General features: G+C 42.1%; 1 protein-coding gene across 5 annotated transcripts in view; it reads right to left on the reverse strand.

Moving 5' to 3' along the window:
- TNS2 (tensin 2) overlaps window positions 1-18947 on the reverse strand; it is a 166208-nt gene that overhangs the window by 89346 nt on the left and 57915 nt on the right. Inside the window, exon 1 of one of the 5 annotated variants that reach the window (XM_058167069.1) lies at window positions 8296-8484. The exons of the other annotated variants lie outside the window; for them this stretch is intronic. Within the exon in view, the coding sequence (XP_058023052.1) occupies window positions 8296-8301 (6 nt within the window). The 5' untranslated portion in view covers window positions 8302-8484. Of the gene's footprint in view, window positions 1-8295; window positions 8485-18947 lie in introns of those variants that run through there. 5 annotated transcript variants of the gene reach the window in all.

The raw sequence follows: 18947 nt of genomic DNA on the forward strand, positions 1-18947 counted from the left end.
CGGAATTTGCTTTCCTTTGCAGCAACTTCACCCTGCGTTTATTTTGTTCATTGAACTGTCCACCATGACCCCAAAACTCCCCTTCCTGATCAAAAACTGTCAGCTTAGATCCCATCCCTGTGTTTGGAAAGTCTGAATTTATAATGCAATCACTTTGTACTTGCTTATTAGAGAGCATTTCACCGAGTCAGCCTTCAGTGGCGCCATCTTGAATCAAGACAAATTCCTTATGTGTCCAATCATACTTGGCCAATAAAGAATTCTATTCTATTCTATTCTATTCTATTCTATTCTATTCTATTCTATTCTAGTCTATTCTAGTCTAGTCTAGTCTAGTCTAGTCTATTGTACTTGTTTATATTCAATTGCATTTGCCATTTCGAGGCCAAATCATCCAGTTTGCAAAAATCTTTGTGGAAATTGTTCTGCAATTTTCTACAGCCTGACTCCAATAACCTTGTCTAATGAATTAGTTACTCCTATATACATTTTTATAAGCAAATTAAAATAGTGGTCTTAATATCAGTCCCTTGTGGGCTTCTCTTTGTGTTGAAAATGGCCCATTAATTCTTACCCTCTATTTCCTGTCCTTTAGCCAGTTACCAATCTACGAGAACACCTGTTCTTTTATTCCATGACTACTGAGTGTGCTCAGAAGCCAGTGGTGAGAGATCTTGTCAAAGGCTTTTTGAAAGTCTATAATGTTTGTTGACTTATCCCTGTCAACACACTTGTCGACATTCAAAACGCAAATGCCATGTTTGTTCCATTTCAGCAATGATGATTCTTCTGGACCTTTGATTATTTGTGTGTTAGTAACATTAACTAAGGGACGCGGTGGCTCAGGGGCTAGGACATTGAGCTTGTCAATCGGAAGGTTTGGCAGCTCAGCGGTTCGAATCCCTAGTGCTGCCGTGTAACAGGGCAAACTCCTGTTACTTGTCCCAGCTTCTGCCAACCTAGCAGTTTTGAAAGCACGTAAAAATGCAAGTAGAAAAAATAGGGACCAACTTTGGTGGGAAGGTAACAGCGTTCCGTGCTCCTTTGGCGTTGAGTCATGCTGGCCACATGACCACGGAGACGTCTTCCAATAGCGCTGGCTCTTTGGCTTTGAAACGGAGATGAGCACCACCCCCTAGAGTCGGCAACGACTAGCATGTATGTGCGAGGGGAACCTTTACCTTTACCTTTAACATTACCTATATTTTACTAAGAATTAATGTTAAGCCACATTCAGATCCCCTTGAAAGAAACTTCATTGCTTCATTGCTTGTTACTGTTTTCCAGTTCTTGGCAACAAATCTTAAAGAGAAGTTGCCTACATTTGTCAGAAGAATAGCAACTTCAATATTTTACTTCTTTAGGAAACCTAATGATGGATGGATATCTCCTAGACTCATGAAGTACTTATTTTTAATGTGTCAAATTTATAATTGTATCTATGGTTATCTTATTTTGTCTTAATTCATATGATTCCATTCCTGAAAAACATAGCTCAATGTGTAAATAATTATACATTATTTTATCTTTGAATCAGCTGATCAAGAAGACTATTCCTCGTCTTAGTTATAAAAAATGCTATTATTACTTTGAAATTCTAAATCTTTTTTCAGGATCTGTAGAAAGTAAGTAATCATCCTCATTGCTTGTCCATTCTTTAAGCCACTCATCTGCTTTTTAATCATTATTGAGCAATAATATTCATACCTTTTAATATGAAATGCTCCTAAATGTCAACCCAAAATCTATGTAATATGCAGAGCCTGGCATGCCTGCCAAACACAAAGACACCTCAATGTTATGAGGAAATTCTGATTTCTGTAGTATAAATTATGCCAAATTATTGCAATCCGATTTTACCTAGTTTCCTGCCGTTTATTCATTTTGGCTCTTTGTTTATGTTAACTGAATTTGAAAGTGTGTAACTGTACATGTGCAGGAACATTTGTTATTAAGTGAAATTTGTAGGTAATAATGGCCGGTAATAATGGCTTGGGGCAATGGTTGTGACAACTATTTTCTTGATTAAAATGTATATCTTTGCAACTGAGAGGATTTACACACATGAATGACAAAGTAGGATTTCTTAAAATGCAGTTCTGTTTTCTGTATCCCATTCTGCAATTCATCAATATTTCTTCAGAGTAATACATTTCACATGTTCTTTGATTCATTTATTTGAATCAAAGTTACAGAAAAATTGCCCCCCCCCAAAAATCAGAAATAAGGAATATTGTAATCTTCACACAGAATTTGAAAACAATTATTTAGAAATGTTGATGATTGAAATTTACATAAAACTAATAGCAATTATATTCCAATGAGATGGAATGAAACAGCTAGTAACAGAAATTACATTAAATTAAATTCCTCTTACATGGATGGACTTACATGGCGTTTTCCAACCATCCCCTTCCATCCCAGTCCTATTTCCCCAACTGGCAGCTGCTAAAGATGACATCTTCCAGCATTTCCCTAATTTTTTTCCCCTAAATTCTGACCCTACTTAGATAAACCAGAAACAAAACAGCAGTCCTGTTGGAAACAGAGCTGCATTCCATCTCCAACTCCCACCCCCACCCCACCAAAAAGAAAGAGAGAGAGAGAGAGGGAGGGAGGGAGGGAGAGAGGGAGAGGGAGAGGGAGAGAGAGAAATAAAAGTTCTGGAATGCTGCTCTATATTACCATACAGCTTCAGAAATTGAGTGCTGATCAAAACCATGATCAGTATTCTCACCAAGAATCTCACCAGCTTCTAGGCTTACTCAGACCAAATGGTGCCCATAGTAATAACAGGCAGGCTTTGAAACACGGATATACCCTTCAACATTTCACAGATGAACATAGGGACATTCTTGTAAGCAACACACATCTGATTCTCATGTCAGCTGCACTCTATTCCAGTAATAGATGTTGCTGAAGAATGGACTCTGCTGTCTATTTGTTTTACTCTAGCCTGGTCTCCATTATTTGAAAAACAAAACAAAACAACAAGAGTGGTTTTAAAAAGAATTAAAGGCCAAATCTAATCTCACAGCAGAATTGGTGATGGAGCAATTATGCTGCAAGGAACTATTAAATCCAATGAAGGAGAATATTTGTAGCCCAGGGTTGAAATGAGAGGTCCTTGGTGCTCTCTGAGGTTGCGGACGTGTCATTACCCTAACTAGCTAACATCATCAGTACTGCTGATGTTATCTAGTTAGGGTAATGAAACGTCCCCAAGAAAACAAGCAAGCTCAGAGAGCACCAAGGACCCCTAACTATTAAATCTTTTGGCTCTATTTAGAAAGGGAAAAATAAGCAAGGAGTATAGTAAAATTATATATAGTATGAAAAATCTGGGTGTGAAAAGATTTCTCTACCGTCATAATACTGGAATCTCTTTGAAAGTGAATAGTGAAGAATTTGGAACAGATTAAACCTAAGTACTTCAGAGAGCCAGTTTTGGTTGGTATAGTAGTGCAGTTGAGGCACCAGTCTAGGGATCATGATTTTAGTCCCACATTAGGCGTGAAGCTAGTTGGGTGACCTTGAGCCAGTCCTTCTCTCACAGCTCTGGAAAGAAGGCAAGGATAATAAACTTCTTCTGGAAATATTTATCAAGACAACTGCAGGAACTTGTTCAAGCAGCCACCAGGAACCAAAACGGTTTAAACCTTGGTCCCTTTAAGACTTGTGGACTTCAACTCCCAGAGTTCCTCAGCCAGCTTTGCTTTTGCATTTCTTCGTACAATGCACAGTTAAATTATGAACTTCTTCTCTACAAAATTAATTGATGATTGCAACTTATATAAATCCAAAATGAGATTGATCCAATATAAGAGGTAAACAGAAGGTACAACATGCTCTCCTATTAGATCTCTGGCTGATGCAGAGTGGCAAACTTTCTTGAGTCTTCCTTATCTAACCATGTTAACTTTTGTGAGAAAGAACATTTGGGAGACCATAAGAATGAATTTTGGTGTGAAAGAACTTCTAAACTGGGATTCTGGTGGTGATCATAAATGCTGGCTGCCTGTGTGCTCAGGGCTTCCAATGTTCAAACTTTCATTTAGGACCTGAATGTTAAATATTAAAGTTCTGGTAAAAAGAATCACAGCAACTTAGATCCACAAACTGGATGTCTTGCCCAACCTGGAACTACAAATCCTAGATTTTCTAACAATTCATTGGCCAAATTGGGTAGCAATTCAGGAAGTTGTCTTCCTAAGACTCCACTCCCCAACAATCTGCCCTCCCACCCCATCTGTGCACTTAAAACTTGTATAATTCCCAGCCATCACAGCCAAGATGAAGAATTCTCAGTGCTAAATCATGCACATCAGGAGGGCATCCATACTGGGGAAGTCTATCACCAAACATCTGGAGAGCATCAGGTTGCAGAAGGCTAATGTACATCAAGTCTTGCCAGATTCTGGAGTCAAACAGAGTGCTTGTGGGGAAAGCCAGCAAGATACAGACCAGAAAGATCTAAATTAAAATTCCCATTCACCCACAATACTCGGCCAACCAGAGTCCTACAACATGGGAGAAAACCCTGCCACTGACCCTGGAGATTCTCAAGCTATGCCTATGATCCAGTGGTGGTATGTCAGAAAAAAACAGAAAAAACCCTCCCTAAATAAACAAAACAACCAAGTTAAAACATTAGAATTTCTAAGCTTTTCTCTGCCTCTGTTTCAAGATGAATGCCTGTTTACATTCATTCCTTCTAACTTTTGCTTTTGGCTAGGCTTCTTGGTCATAACCACCAGCTCAAGATTTACAGTGGCAACAGTGAGGATAGAGAGGATGAGCAAATTGGGTCTGCTGGGATGTTGCTGACATGGCATGCCTCACACTCCCAGCTTCCCCTTACTTCCTAGGGCTCTGCTGAAAGTAAAGTAGGGGAAAGTAGGCATTTGATATGCTATTTTGAGCTTTTTGGGAGGAAAAAGCAAGATGCAAAGTAATTAAATAATAGAGAAAAGGCAATCCACTCCTAAACAGAGGTGGAAAATCCTTTCCGGTGAACAGAAAAATGAGAAAGGAGCCTTCCATGTGCCAGAATTGATCTTGCTTGAAGCCACAGGCAACTCAATGGAAGAAACGCAGATGCTAGCTGAAGAAAGTATCCCAAACAAACAATTGATTAGCTGGCTTGCTCATGGTTGGTAGCAAGAAAGGAGGAGCAATGGGTCATTACAAGAAAATGATTTTCTCTCAGCAAAAGCTCCAAAAGAAGCAAGAGCAACGCAACCCAGCAAGCCTTCTAGGGTGAGATTGGGAATAGCGCAGGTACTCGCCCTGATGACATAAGGGCTGAAAGGATAGAGTGGCCTGAACAGATTAGCAATCAAGAGGTTTCGTGGGATACGTAGTTCTCTCCTTGCAAATAAAGGAAGACAAGACCAAAGGGCGCTCTGTATGAAGCTGTAATGTACACAAGACCTAGTGAATGGACCGTTCATCCAGGGCCCAGCATGGCAGCAGCCTTAACTATAAATAGCTATGAATTGTGCTCTTTGTTAGAGATCCTCTTGCTGGGAAAACAAAGTTGTTACCACAGAAGCAGAGCTGTTAACAGTCAGAAAAAAATAAGCCACAGAAGATTCTTTCCATATACGAACTTCTGCGGCGAAATTACTATATGTACAGAGATGGATAGATTGATACTATTCACTATGGAGGAATGGTGGGTAAAATTGACCAATTGTGCTGAAATGGATAAATTGACTGCTTTGATTAGAAAAAAAATACGTTATCTACATTTATTGGTGACTAGAATCCTCTTACGCAGTGGTGGAATTCAAATTTTTTTACTACTGGTTCTGTGGGTGTGTCTTGGTGGCTTGGTGTGGCTTAATGGGTGTGGTTTGGGAGGCGTGGCAGGGGAAGGAAACTGCAAAATCCCCATTCCCTCCCCACTCTGGGGCCAGCCAGAGGTGGTATTTGCTGGTTCTCTGAACTATTCAAAATTTCCACTACTGGTTCTTCAGAACCTGTCAGAATCTGCTGAATAGCACCCCTGTTCTTACGGGCTTTAGTCAGCTCAAATGAAAATTACAAAATCGAAAGAAAAGTGGGGAAAAATGGCTGTCAACCCATGTAGTCTCTGGACTACATTTTAATTATTACAGAGCAAATGCATTTGTTTGGACAAGGTACAATTCCTCTTTCATTTGTGAAGAATTCGAGCTATAGAAGCTTTTATGACTTCTCAATCCTTCTGGTAACTTGCTTGGAATTGCCAGCAAAGGGTTCTTGCCCTTTTCCCTCTGTGTGGTCAGCAGAAGAGGGTCTGCCAAGAACTTTTCCAACTTACATATTTGGGTTTCTCTGACCAGCTTGTTTGGGACATAGAGCAGCAAACTCTGACCAAGTTTCTTGGCAGTTCACATGGGCAGAGCAATGGCTTAAAAATCACACTGCCGGCATCTTAAAAATCAGGCCTAGATCTTACTATGGCCAATATGCTGAGGGGATGTTCCAGTGTGGACTTTCTGTGGGGGAAGGAGGAAGAGAAGTCAATCTGAATGTTAGAGCTGACTATTCCCATCTCTATGGATTGACCCAAAGCTCCTTGTCTTTTCGGCAGAGATAGTTAAAGAGGATGATGAACTCTTAAGAAATCCTGTTCTAATAAACCTATTTACTTTAATTCATTTGGTTCCTTTTTCTCAAAGTCCTCATGGTATCCTACCTGGGTCACTCTCCAACCATTTTAGCTTCACCACCATCTTGTGAACAAGGTTTAGTTGAAAGTGTATGAGCAGCTCATCCAGTGAACTGTTGGGTTGAATGGGAGTTCAAACCTGGTTGACCTTGGCTCCGTTTTGATAAGATACACACTGGGCCACACTTTCTTCTTCTTCTTTTCCTTTCCCATCCAGATGTTATGTTTGACTCCTTGCCAAATGGGATAAGATTCTCTACAACCTGGACAAAGAGCTACATAACTAGCAGCTTAAATGTATTATTTTAATATATTTACAGCATGTATATAATTATATATTGATTTCATGTGTGTGTATGTGCATGTTAGTGACACACATCTGTCTGTCCGTCCATCCATCCGTCCAACAATCCATCCATCTATCCATCCAAATATGTCACACAAAACAAAGGCCCACAAATGGTTCCATTTGTCTTTTAAATAAAGTACCTGTATTTTTTGGCGTATAAGACACACCTTTTCCCCCCCAAAAAAACAGGTTGAAAATCTGGGTATGTCTTATACTCTGAATGTAGCCCCGCCCAGCTTCTCAAACAGAGTTTTCAGAGACTGAAAAAAGCATCAGAAGCCCCCAAACAGAGCTTCAAAAAAGAAGCCACCAAACAGAGCTTCAGAAAAAAAGCCTCCAAATAGAGCTTCAGGAAAAAAGCTCCCAAACAGAGCTTCAGAGGCTTTTTTTCTGAAGCTGTTTCAGAGGCAGAAACAAAAGTTTTTTTCTGAAATGGAGTTTCAGAAGTTTCAGAGGCAGGAAAAAAGGCAAAAAAAAAGCAAGGCACAGAACTCACAACCAAGGAACCTGTTGCTAAAATTCATCTCTGGGAACAGCTGATTGGGGGTATTCCGGGAGGCCGATCCACCTGCCAATCAGCTTTTTTCTTATTTTCCTCCCCAAAAACTAAGGTGCGTCTTATACTCCGAAAAATACAGTACATGTGAAATCATTATAGTATCAGTGGCATGCACTATTCTGCAATCTCTCACTCCACGGTGATAACCTTTCCATTTTTCCTCTCAATGCTCTGAATCTTTCTGTCCACGAAGATTGTCTCCTAAAGTCCTTTAGGAGAAAACACGGGAGTAAGTGCACTCAGTCCTAGCCATTTATCCAACTTCTGGCTCAAACAATTGCTAATAACAAGGCTTAAATGCAGAAAAAGTGCTAAAAACATAGCCATTCCAGGAAACCCGTCCTTTAACTCCCTGATGTCATAATTCACACAAAAGGTAATCATGTCCATATAAAGAGACGTTGAATATGATCATCCCAAACTGGATGACCTCTGGATATACGGGATGACAGCTCTTGTAATTTCTGGTACGAATCCAGGTGACTTCAACTCCATGAATTCCTGTCATCACAGCCAATATCAGACTGAGGCTGAAAAAAAACAACAAATGGGATGGAGCTGCACACTCACAGCATAAAATCTTTCCAAAGGGACTCAAATGAGATCCATCTGTATTCACTGAAAAAAGTCGTGTTAGCTTCCCTGATCAAACAGGAGGGCATCTCTCATACAAACAAGGGACACGCACATACAGAAGGCACACAGCACAGCCCAAGCTATTCGCCTCACCTGCATTCACCAAATCTGCACCAAGTTGTGGAGAAGGATGCCGAGTTTGGATGGCAGGATTGCGCCAGGCGTCCTCAGCTTTTGGCTCGAGCGGAGGTGGTTAACCAAAGTAAGGAGCTGGTCGGTTGATGGCTCTTTCGTAATTGGACTCCACGCGGAGTGGGGCAGCAGTTCTCCCCCCTCCTCCTCCTTGCACTGAGTCCAGAACAACATGTTTACTCACTGAACTTGGTTGTACTGCTGTGAAATGAGTGACTGCTATTATGTGTCAGCTGAATTGCTTTTTCCCCAGCTATACAACAGGGCTGTCATGTGAACGGCCTATGTTTACCCTACATCAACCTATATGGGTTGAGATTTGGTATCACAGAAAATAGACATTTCGCCGTCCAAACTCATTATGGGAATTTTAAAAAATGTAACCCGGGGGCCTCTTCTGAGGTAAAGTTCGGTCTGCCAGAATCTGGAACAATGCTTTTTATAAAATGGGTGGAGCAGAGGAAGAAGAAAGGTGTGGTACGGATTATGTGAGGAAAGAATTAGGCAATTTTTGATGGCCAGAAGCCACATCAAAAGTGTTTTTGTGCAAGGCAAGACCTATAGAAGGTGAAGGAGCCCAAAACTGAGGTGGAAATTTATTTTTATTTTTCTTCCTCAGGTGTTTTGCAGGTGGAACATTTTTATTTGAAGCTGTATTGAGCTTCTTTGAACCATAACAGTTCAGTTTTGTATGCTTCCTGCCTTAGAATGGCAGGAAACACCACTACTGATTGTGCCTCCAAAATTCTCACACACACCCCAACCCAAAAACTTTTAAGGGCAATAGGTGATTCCAGGGCTAAAGAATGCTCATCTCTGCAGGGGGGGGGGAGACATGGGAAACAGTATCCATATAGAATAGGTTAGCATTACAGGAAGCAAACTTCTTCTGCTTTTGCACAAGTAGCCCTCAATTTACAACAGTTTGTTTAGTGACCTTTCAACGTTACAATGGCACTGAAAAAGTGACTTATAACTATTTTTCATACTTAAACTGTGGTGGCATCTTCATGGTCACATGATCCAAATTCAGACATTTGGCAACTGACTCATATTTATGACGGTTGCAGTGTTCCAGGGTTATGTGATCCCTTTTTGCGACTTTCTGACAAAGTCAATGGAGAAGCCAGATTCACTTAACAACCGTGTTACTAACTTAACAACCGCAATGATTCACTTAACAAATGAGTCAAGAAAGGGGCAAAATCCACTTAACGATGGGGCAAAATTCACTTAACAACCGTCTTGCTTAACAACAGAAACTTTGGGCTCAATTGTGGTCATAAGTCGAGCACTGCTTGTACTCAAGAAGATCTCATTCCTGGCATCTCCAATTCAATCAACCAATTCATTTTATCAGATCGTAATGCTGGAAAATGCCTTCTCTACCTAGGTTGAGCCACTTAGAACTTACAGTAAAGTTAGTCCTTGTCTAGTGACCACAATTTGGACTATGGTCAGAAATTCAGTTAGTGAACTGGTCGCTGGTTGAAACTACAACTGTTTTTATCATTTTACTTCAGCTTTCCTTTGCTTTACAGACCTATAAAGGTCATAAATGTGAGGACTGGTTGCAAAATTACTTTTTTTCATCAGCTTTGTATTAAGCAAATGGTGACTAAATGAGGCAGTTGCTAATCAAGGACCATTTGTATTTGTCCAGTTTGACCAATTTAACCTTCCCCGACAAAATGGCCATAGTTGTAACGAGCCTGGAAGGAGTAATAGTGAGATGCATTTAGTTATATATTTAATTATATATACTGCCCAGTTACAATGCTATTAATTTCCATTTACTATTATTTATTCCACACTGCTTGCACTTTAGAAGCTTATCTGTCTCATATGCAGAGAAGAAATGTATTCCATAAGAAATGTCTGGCCCTGACTGTATCTTTAGAAAAATGGCAAAACTATGCATCTCTCTTTCACTAATTGTTGGCTGAACTGATTTGGTTTTCAACTGCATTGTTTTAACTCTTATGCACAAGGGTGAAATCCTGCAGGTTCTGACAGGTTCTGGAGAACTGGTAGCGGAAATTTTGAGTAGTTCGGAGAACCGGCAAATGCCACCTCTCGCTGGCCCCAGAGTGGGGTGGGAATGGAGATTTTGCAATATCCTTTCGCCAGAAGTGGGGAGGGAATGGGGATTTTGCAGTATCCTTCCCCTGGAGTGGGGAGGGAATGGGGATTTTACAATATCCTTCTGCTGCCACACCCACCAAGCCACGCCCACCAAGCCACACCACGCCCACCAAGCCATGCCCACAGAACTGGTAGTAAAAAAAAATTGGATTTCACCACTGTTTTTGCTTTATTGTTTGTATTTTTATCGGGCCTTGAGTGTTGTCTGAACGGGAAAGCAGGAAAAGGAAGGAAGGAGGAAGGAAGGAAGGAAGGAAGGAAGGAAGGAAGGAAGGAAGGAAGGAAGGAAGGAAGGAAGGAAGGAAGGAAGGGTTTGAACATGAAGAATGAAGAGCTTATTATGCTATTCAGCCAGGAGTGAAGACTGAGCTGACAGAGAGAAGCATGGAGGAACATCACACAGACAGAGGAATAAGAGAAGTAGGCAATATTTTGCAGCAGCCGAAAGATAGACGATGAAAAGGGCAAAAAAGTGCGAAAGAAGGGGGCAGAAGGGAATGATGTGGTCTTGGCAGCCACGCTGAGTCACAAAAATTGGCCTTCCTCTACTAGGCATAAATTGTGCACCGGTCCTTAATGCATCCTTGTAGCAATGGCTTGACCGAATCACTGGCTCAGGCTATTCTCTTCTCTGGTGGCAGCAGGGAAGCTTCCGGCCTAGTATGGCTTCCAAAGCCTGCTTCAAAGTTTTTACTTGGGGAGGGGGTTTTCTGGAACGCTGACATCTGGCTGGCCTAGGAAGAATGGGCAAGCAGGATAAAGCCCAACATACAGGAGAGGCAATACACAAGGAAGGCTGGTATCCTTTATATGTTGACTTCAGTCACAGACATGGGATGCAGAAAGGGACAGTCCATTCCCAAGAGAGAGGAATATGGGGCATGGCAAGTTCCACTTCCCTTTCACACAGTTGGGGGAGAGAAGGATCTACGCAGACAACTAGAAACAAACACAAATGAGAGAACAGACACAAATTGCAGAGGGAAGAAGCTTTTTTTTGGCAGCCCTACACATGCAGGCATGCATAGCTATACTTTTATATTATATATATATATAACATATATATAGAGTGAGTGAGGGAGAGAGAAGGGGAGGGAGGGAGGGAGGGAGGGAGGGAGAGAGAGAGAGAGAGAGAGAGAGAGAGAGGCTTCTTGGATTTCTGTCCTGCTAAGTCCTCAACCTCCGAGATTGTACATTTTAAATAGAATCAAGATCAATGTTTTTATAAAATTTTCTCTTGCAATATCAATGTTCAATTAGAATACTTCTCCGTCTACTGGCAGTCCTCAACATACGGCCATAATTGCAGCCAAAATTTCTGTTAGTTCAGTAAGACATTTGTTATGTGAGTTTTGCCCCATGTTATGACCTTTCTTGCCAAAGTTGTTAAGTGAATCGCTGAGGTTGATAAGTTAGTAACAAGGTTATTAATTGAATCTGGCTTCCCCGTTGATTTTGCTTGTCAAGAGGTCGCAAAAGGGGATCACATAACCTTAGGACACAGCAACGGTCATAAGTATGAACCAATTGCCAGGCATATGATTTTTGACCACCTGATCGTGGGGCTGCTACAAAGGCCGCAAGTGTGAAAAATGATCATAAGTGACTTTTTTCAGTGCCCTTGTAACTTTGAACAGTCATTAAATGAACAGTGGTAAGTTGAGGACTACCAAGTTACAAACCAGCAATTTGAGTTGTAGGGGATCTCAAAGGGGGGGAAAGGGGAACAATTGACAAAATGCCCATCACAACAAGCCACAATTCCCATCCTCGCCTTTGATGTCGTAATGCATATTTTGTCACCCTGCAAACACGGCGGTTAGGAGCATATATGGTTTGCGGTGCATGCATTTCTATGTGGGGCTGACAAGAAAGAAAGGTTAAATCAACTCCAAATGGACACACCACAAAGGCCTTGTGCTGAGAAACACAAGGCTCAGAAAGTGGTGCAACTGAGCCAAGCTATATCCTGCAGCAGACTAATCATCGTAAACAGGATTCTGGGCATAAGAAAAATCAATCCACCAGGTTTTTCTAAGGAAATTGGTATCAAGCACAGCTCCATTCCAACCATATCCTGCCTGTGCCTTTGGCGGCCTCTGATTAAGGATGAGAGGCTGGAGGCCTCCAAGCAAAACTTGCCCATTCTTATCACTGCTCATCCAAGAGAGGATGCCGAGATACAGGAGAAAGAACAGACATGCTACAGGGGATTTGCTGACAGACCACTGTGCATGAAGGAAGCAAGGCCTCTGAGTCAATTCCTCCCATTCTCTTCTCAAAGCAATCCTTTCGAAATTAAAATGGAGCCGCAGTGCTCCTAAAAAACACAGTCTTCGGCAGTTTATGGTTAATCTAGGGGCAATCACAGCAGTGTTCTCCAACTTCCTGCACAACTAAGTTGTGTAAGGAATGGGAGGTTCCCAGCCAGCTGGACACAGTGTTCCTTAACTCCGGAAAATCAGATGGGAATTGGTCAAAGCTTAAGAATAGAAGGCAGGGCTCCGGAGGTCAGGAACGAAAATAGGATTTGTCAAGCTATCAGTGCTTTAAAAAAAAAAAAAAAAAGTCACTCCCCTGCCTTCCTGAGAACAAAACTCAGGAATATTGCCTGTTTCACTGTGGCCAGCAAATTAGTTGGCTGGCTTCCCTGCCATGCACGGCTCATCATTGTAAAGAGGAAAACTAATCCGGTCTGTTTCCTTGCCATACTTTATGATTAATGTCATTTCCTGGCTCTCACCCATCCCCTTCTTTTCCTTGCTTTGGGCTTTCCAGCTCTGTTTGGTAGAAAAGCAAAAAGGTATGTAGATGCCTGGGCATCCTTCCCCAGCCCCCCTCTTCCTTCTTGGCTGCTGACCTGCTTGGAAAATGGTTGGTTAGGCAAACCCCCATCTTTTGTACATGAAACCTAAATCAAAAGGTTTTGGAAAACTTATCCAAGAGACTGTCCTTCTAATTACATTCCTGGGCATTTCGACACAATTGTTCAGCAATAGCCATGACCAACTCTCAGCAATGCCGAAAGCACAGAAGCCAAGTGGTCATCAAAGGGCTGCTAATTGATGCAGGAGTTGACAGATGGCGGGTAACATATGGTGCTTCATCCTCTCTTTTGTGGTCCCTTAAAGCCTGCTAAAAACTGTCAAAGCCAATGCAAACTGCCTAATTACAGTGGCACAATTAAGGAGGAGAAAAGAGGAGAAATTAAGAGTATTTGGCCTCCCTCTTGAAACTGTTGCCCTGCCTCTTGTGATACTTAACCGCCTCAAATATAGCTTTGAAAAAAAAAATGTGCATTCCCCGGGATCCCAATTTCCCCCCCCCCTTCTATTACAGTGTTCAGCTTTAATCCAGTATTTTAATATGAAAATTCTCCCACAGACATCGAAGTAAAATGCAAAGTTATCACAAAGAAATGTTCCAAAACCTGAAGCACTTGATAGGTTGGCCACACAAATGTACCAATTCCATCCTTCCTGTCTCAGGATTGTTAAAAAACAAAATAACTTGAAAGAAGGATTTCCCTTCTGGTCTGCATCCAGATAAAGACAAAGCGTCAGCAGTTTAGTTCAGGAAAAAAAGCTGCTGCTTTTAGATGCTCAAAATTCTGTTTTCAGGTTCTCCCAAGAGTTTATTATGTCCCATCATAGACTTTTTAATATGTACACCTGAAATTCACCTAACCTAGATGCGAATACCATTCATGGGACAACCAGAATTGATGGTATTCACTCAAGAAAACCTATAACAATATACAGGTTGCCCTCAACCACAATTGAACCAGTAGTGGGTTTCAAAGGTTTTTACTATCGATTCTATGGGTGTGGCTTGGTGGGTGTGGCAGGGAAAGGATACTGTAAAATCTCCATTCCCTCCCCAATCCAGGGGAAGGATATTGCAAAAATCCCCATTTCCTCCCAATCAGCTGGGACTTGGGAGGCAGAGAATACATGGAGGCAGGGCCAGTCAGAATCTTTACTACCGGTTCTCCGAACTACTCAAAATTTCTGCTACAAGGTTCCCCAGAACTGGTCAGAACCTGCTGAAACCCACCTCTGAATTGAACCCGAAATTTATCTTGCTAAGTGAAATTTTTTTGTTAATTGAGCTTTTCTCCATTTTACGACTTCTCCTGCCACAGTTGTTAAGTGAATCATTGCATTTGTTAAGTTGGTAACAGGGTTAAAGGAATCTGGATTCCCCATTGACTTTGCTGGTCAGAAGGCTGCCAAGCATCTGACTTTTGATCACGTGGGAAATGGTCATAAGTCACTTTTCTCAGTACCATTTGAGCAGATGGTAAATGAGCTGTTTTAAGTCAAGGATTACCTGTAACACCAAACTTGCTGTTTTGCTGAGATGTGAATGGACTTACAGAAGCATTTTCATGGGCGTCTTGATTTGTTCCATTAAAAAAAAAATTAATCCCAACCAAGTCCTTGATAACCTTCAGGACATTCCATATAGGAGGCTTCTGCACCACTCCTTGATCATCTCTGTCCTTCATGGTCCTTTCCCACTTATCAGCTGCTGATTAATTTACAGCTCAGTAGCCATGCAGAAGGAATCATGGCAAATGCAACTGATACAAGTGAAGTTGGAGAAGGAGCATTTCCTATTGGTGGGAATTTGCTCCTTGTCCCACACTCCCACTCCTCAATCCTTTCCTCCACACTAGAACCAGGATATTGTGATCTCTCTTCCTAGCACCATTTTATCTTTGTTTTCAAAGTGAACAGAAGAGCTTCAGCTCTCATCAGAGTAGGGCGATTATTACTTTTAATTCCCAAGAAAACAAAATCCAGTGCAAAGTTAGAATACATGTGGTAAGGGGAGGGGGACCCTTTGCTGCTGATCACCTCCATCTATTGGTCAAATGGGAGGAGTTTGGTCAACACAATTGATGATGTCATGAGAAGGGCAGTGAGGTGCTTTAAATCAGTTATTGAGGCCGGAGTAGAAATAGCAATAGCAACAACAATAACACTTAAGACTGATATACCGTTCCACAGCCCTCTCGAAGCGGTTTACAGAGTCAGCATATTGTCTCCCAACAATCTGGGTCCTCATTTTACCGACCTTGGGAAGATTGGAAGGCTGAGTCAACCTTGAGCCTGGTGAGATTTGAACTGCCAAATTGTGGGCAGCCAGCAGTCAGTAGAAGTAGCCTGCAGTACTGCATTCTAACCACTGCACCACCAGGGCTCAAATACCCTTCATAAAAGGTTTACACCAGCGGTTCTCAACCTGTGGGTCGCGACCCCGTTGGGGGTCGAATAATGATTTGACAGGGGTCACCTAAGACCATTGGAAATATGGGAAGTATACTTGCGAGTCAAAGAATCGCGCTCCAATGGTTGACTCCACAAGCAATCACTCCCAATCGCTAGCCTAATCTGGCTTCAGGCGCAATAAACTTAATAGGGGAGGAGTCTCTGCTTTAATGCCTCCGTCCTCAAGGCAATCGCAAGCAGTTCAGATAGCTAGCCAATATGGCTTCAGGCGCGATAAATTAAAAAAAAACCCAGTTTGCTGCTTTCCCCCCCCCTTCTGCGGCTGCTTAGGCACACTGAGATCGCTGCGAAAATAATTTTACGGTTGGGGTCGCCACATCGTGGGGAATTGTATTAAAGGGGTCGCAGCACTATAAAGGTTGAGAACCACTGGTTTACACCATAAAAGAGGCTGCTTAGGGAGGGAAAAACCAGCATGAGTCATGACCAGTGAACAGCCAGAACTGACTGCATTCACTCAAGAAAACCTATAGCAGTAACATCACACTTGCTGTCATGCTGAGATGGCTCCTTCAATTAAGCGAACATAATACAGGATACAACTGACAGGTTACCAAGGAGGCAGACAGACGGGCAGGCAGGCAAAGATGTTTACAAGCAGAGAGAGAAGAACAGAGATCAGTTGATGCTCACAGGAAGTTGTTGGGATTTTACCAATCATCCACCAAAGACCACCAAAACAGCAGCTGCTTTAAGTCAAGACAGAGTCCTGCTGCTGCTTGTGAATCCTACCAGATCTCTCCTGAGTTGCAAGTTCATCCTTGGATTACCTGCATTGATGGTGCTTCGATACATTACTCAACAGACCAGGCACTTCCTTCTCCTGAAAGCCATCATACAGCAGTAGCAAAGCAGGGAGCTTAGTCACTGTGGTTGGAAAGCATGCTTTATATGGCATAGTAAACAGCATAAGAAAGCATAGCTAAAACTGCAGGCTTAGCACAGTCTATGAAGCTAGGCCAAGAATTCTAACGTGAAGCATATCGGCAGAGCATTAATGGCCAATATTATCAGCCTGGTAGACTCAACTTTGTGCTTTAGTAACACCTTGATTTCCACCAGCTCATTCACAGTGGATTTCATTCCTTGTTTGTCCCTTAAGGCTTCTTTTGCAGCAATCTAATTCAGAAGAAGAGAGTTCATTGTTGCTATTAGACATTACCAAATGTGGTAAATAATTACTTCTTCAATTAAGTGATAAGGTTTACTGGGAGATTTCCACCACACAGGTTCCTACCATAGTTTCCTCCAGTTACAATATTAAGTTTTTGGGTAATGAGACTTGCAGGAGGAGGAAATTTGGTTTATAAGAATAGACTTGTTTTTTCAGAGTGGGACGGCTGGCATATAAATTTAATAAATAAAATAAGAATGTTTCTATTGGTATGCTCTGTTGATGAACTGGGGACTTTCCCAACCAGTTGCAAACATGCATCTGGTAATGCTAATTGTTAGACAACTAGAAATGAAGAACCTTTTGCGGATTGTGGCAAGTCTTAATTTGCCTTTATTCTTTTCTTGAACCAGAAGTTCTTATTAAATCTTTTGCTGGCATATTTCTGCAACATTACACTCTGTTTCAAAACGGGAGAGGTCCTTAATGAAATAGGATTGGGCACAGAGGGATTACTTTGCGTACCATTCACCATATCTAGCATACACACTTGCAGCTGCACAACCATTGGTTACTATCTTTAAAGCGCTCCATGGCATAGGGCCGGGTTACTTACGGGACCGCCTACTGCCACCGATTGCCTCCCACCGACCCGTACGCTCTCACAGAGAGGGACTCCTTAAGGTGCCGTCCACCAGGCAGTGCCGACTGGCGACACCCAGAGGAAGGGCTTTCTCTGTGGGGGCTCCCACCCTCTGGAACGAGCTTCCCCCAGGGCTGCGCCAACTTCCCGACCTCTGAACCTTCCGCCGCGAGCTTAAGACACATCTATTTATTTGCGCAGGGCTAGCCTAGGGTTTTTACTTTTAAATTTAGTTTTAATGGGATTTTATACTATTTTAGTGATATTTTAATTTCGGCCTAATTAATAAGTTTTTTAATTGTTGTTTTTATTTGTATTATTCTTATGTTTTTATTTGGCTGTACACCGCCCTGAGTCCTTCGGGAGATAGGGCGGTATAAAAATTCGAATAAATAAATAAATAAATAAATAAAAACCATGGCTGAAATCCAGCAGCAGGTTCTGACAGGTTCTAGAGAACCGGTAGCGGAAATTTTGAGCAGTTCGCAGAATTGGAAAATACCACCTCTGCCTGGCCCCAGAGTGGGGAGGGAATGGAGATTTTGGAGTATCCTTCCCCTGCCATGCCCACCAAGCCACGCCGACAGAACCGATAGTAAAAAAAATTGGATTTCACCACTGTGCACAACCATGGCCGAAACATCTGGAGCTGCTGCACTATTGCCATGGGATACTAACGCAAGCACCCTTGGGCAGTTTCCTGCCCCATTAGCTTTTCTAATATCTCCTAAGATTTTGCTACAGTCCTCACAGCATAAGGAAGGATTACATGGTTGGGGCCTTTCAGGAGAAGGATAGCTCAGTGATTTGTCCAGCTCATTTCCTGTTTACTCAGCATTCTCAGTTCTTCTGGAAAGATGGCCAGAGGTCTTCCCCTCAGAGGAGTAAGGCCAGTCCTAATAAACTATAGGAAAAAGAGAAATCTATAAGCACACAAGATAATCCCCAGCTGAGTACCAGTAGACAGAGAGCTTTCTCCCATGTTCACTTGATCTTCATTCAAGAAGAATCCCATCATGCAAATCTTGTGTCACAGATACCAGCCCATAGGTGCAGACTTCAAGCAATAGGCTGTGCCAAATATGTCTGGTGCTGGGTAAGCTTTTCCTGTGAAAAGCCACAATGGATATTAATACTGTAGCATGTTCCAAAAAGCCTCTAATTTGGGGCAGGTGATAATATATGGTCACACTGGGCAGGGCAATTATGTAATGAGATCACCAGTGTGTGTGTGTGTGCGTATGTGTGTGTGTTTGTGCAGAATGTCCACTTTTCTAGACCGAGTCTTAATATACCCATTGTTGTGTCTGTGCCCCCTGAGCCGGGCCCCTGCCAGAAAGTGACTTGGAAAGTGAGGGGGAAGGGCCATCAGGACTTACCTCTGGAGCACCGGCTCCTCTGGCTCAGCTCCAGG

Source organism: Ahaetulla prasina, chromosome 2 (assembly GCF_028640845.1).
Source record: "Ahaetulla prasina isolate Xishuangbanna chromosome 2, ASM2864084v1, whole genome shotgun sequence".
Taxonomy (NCBI): Eukaryota; Metazoa; Chordata; class Lepidosauria; order Squamata; family Colubridae; genus Ahaetulla; species Ahaetulla prasina.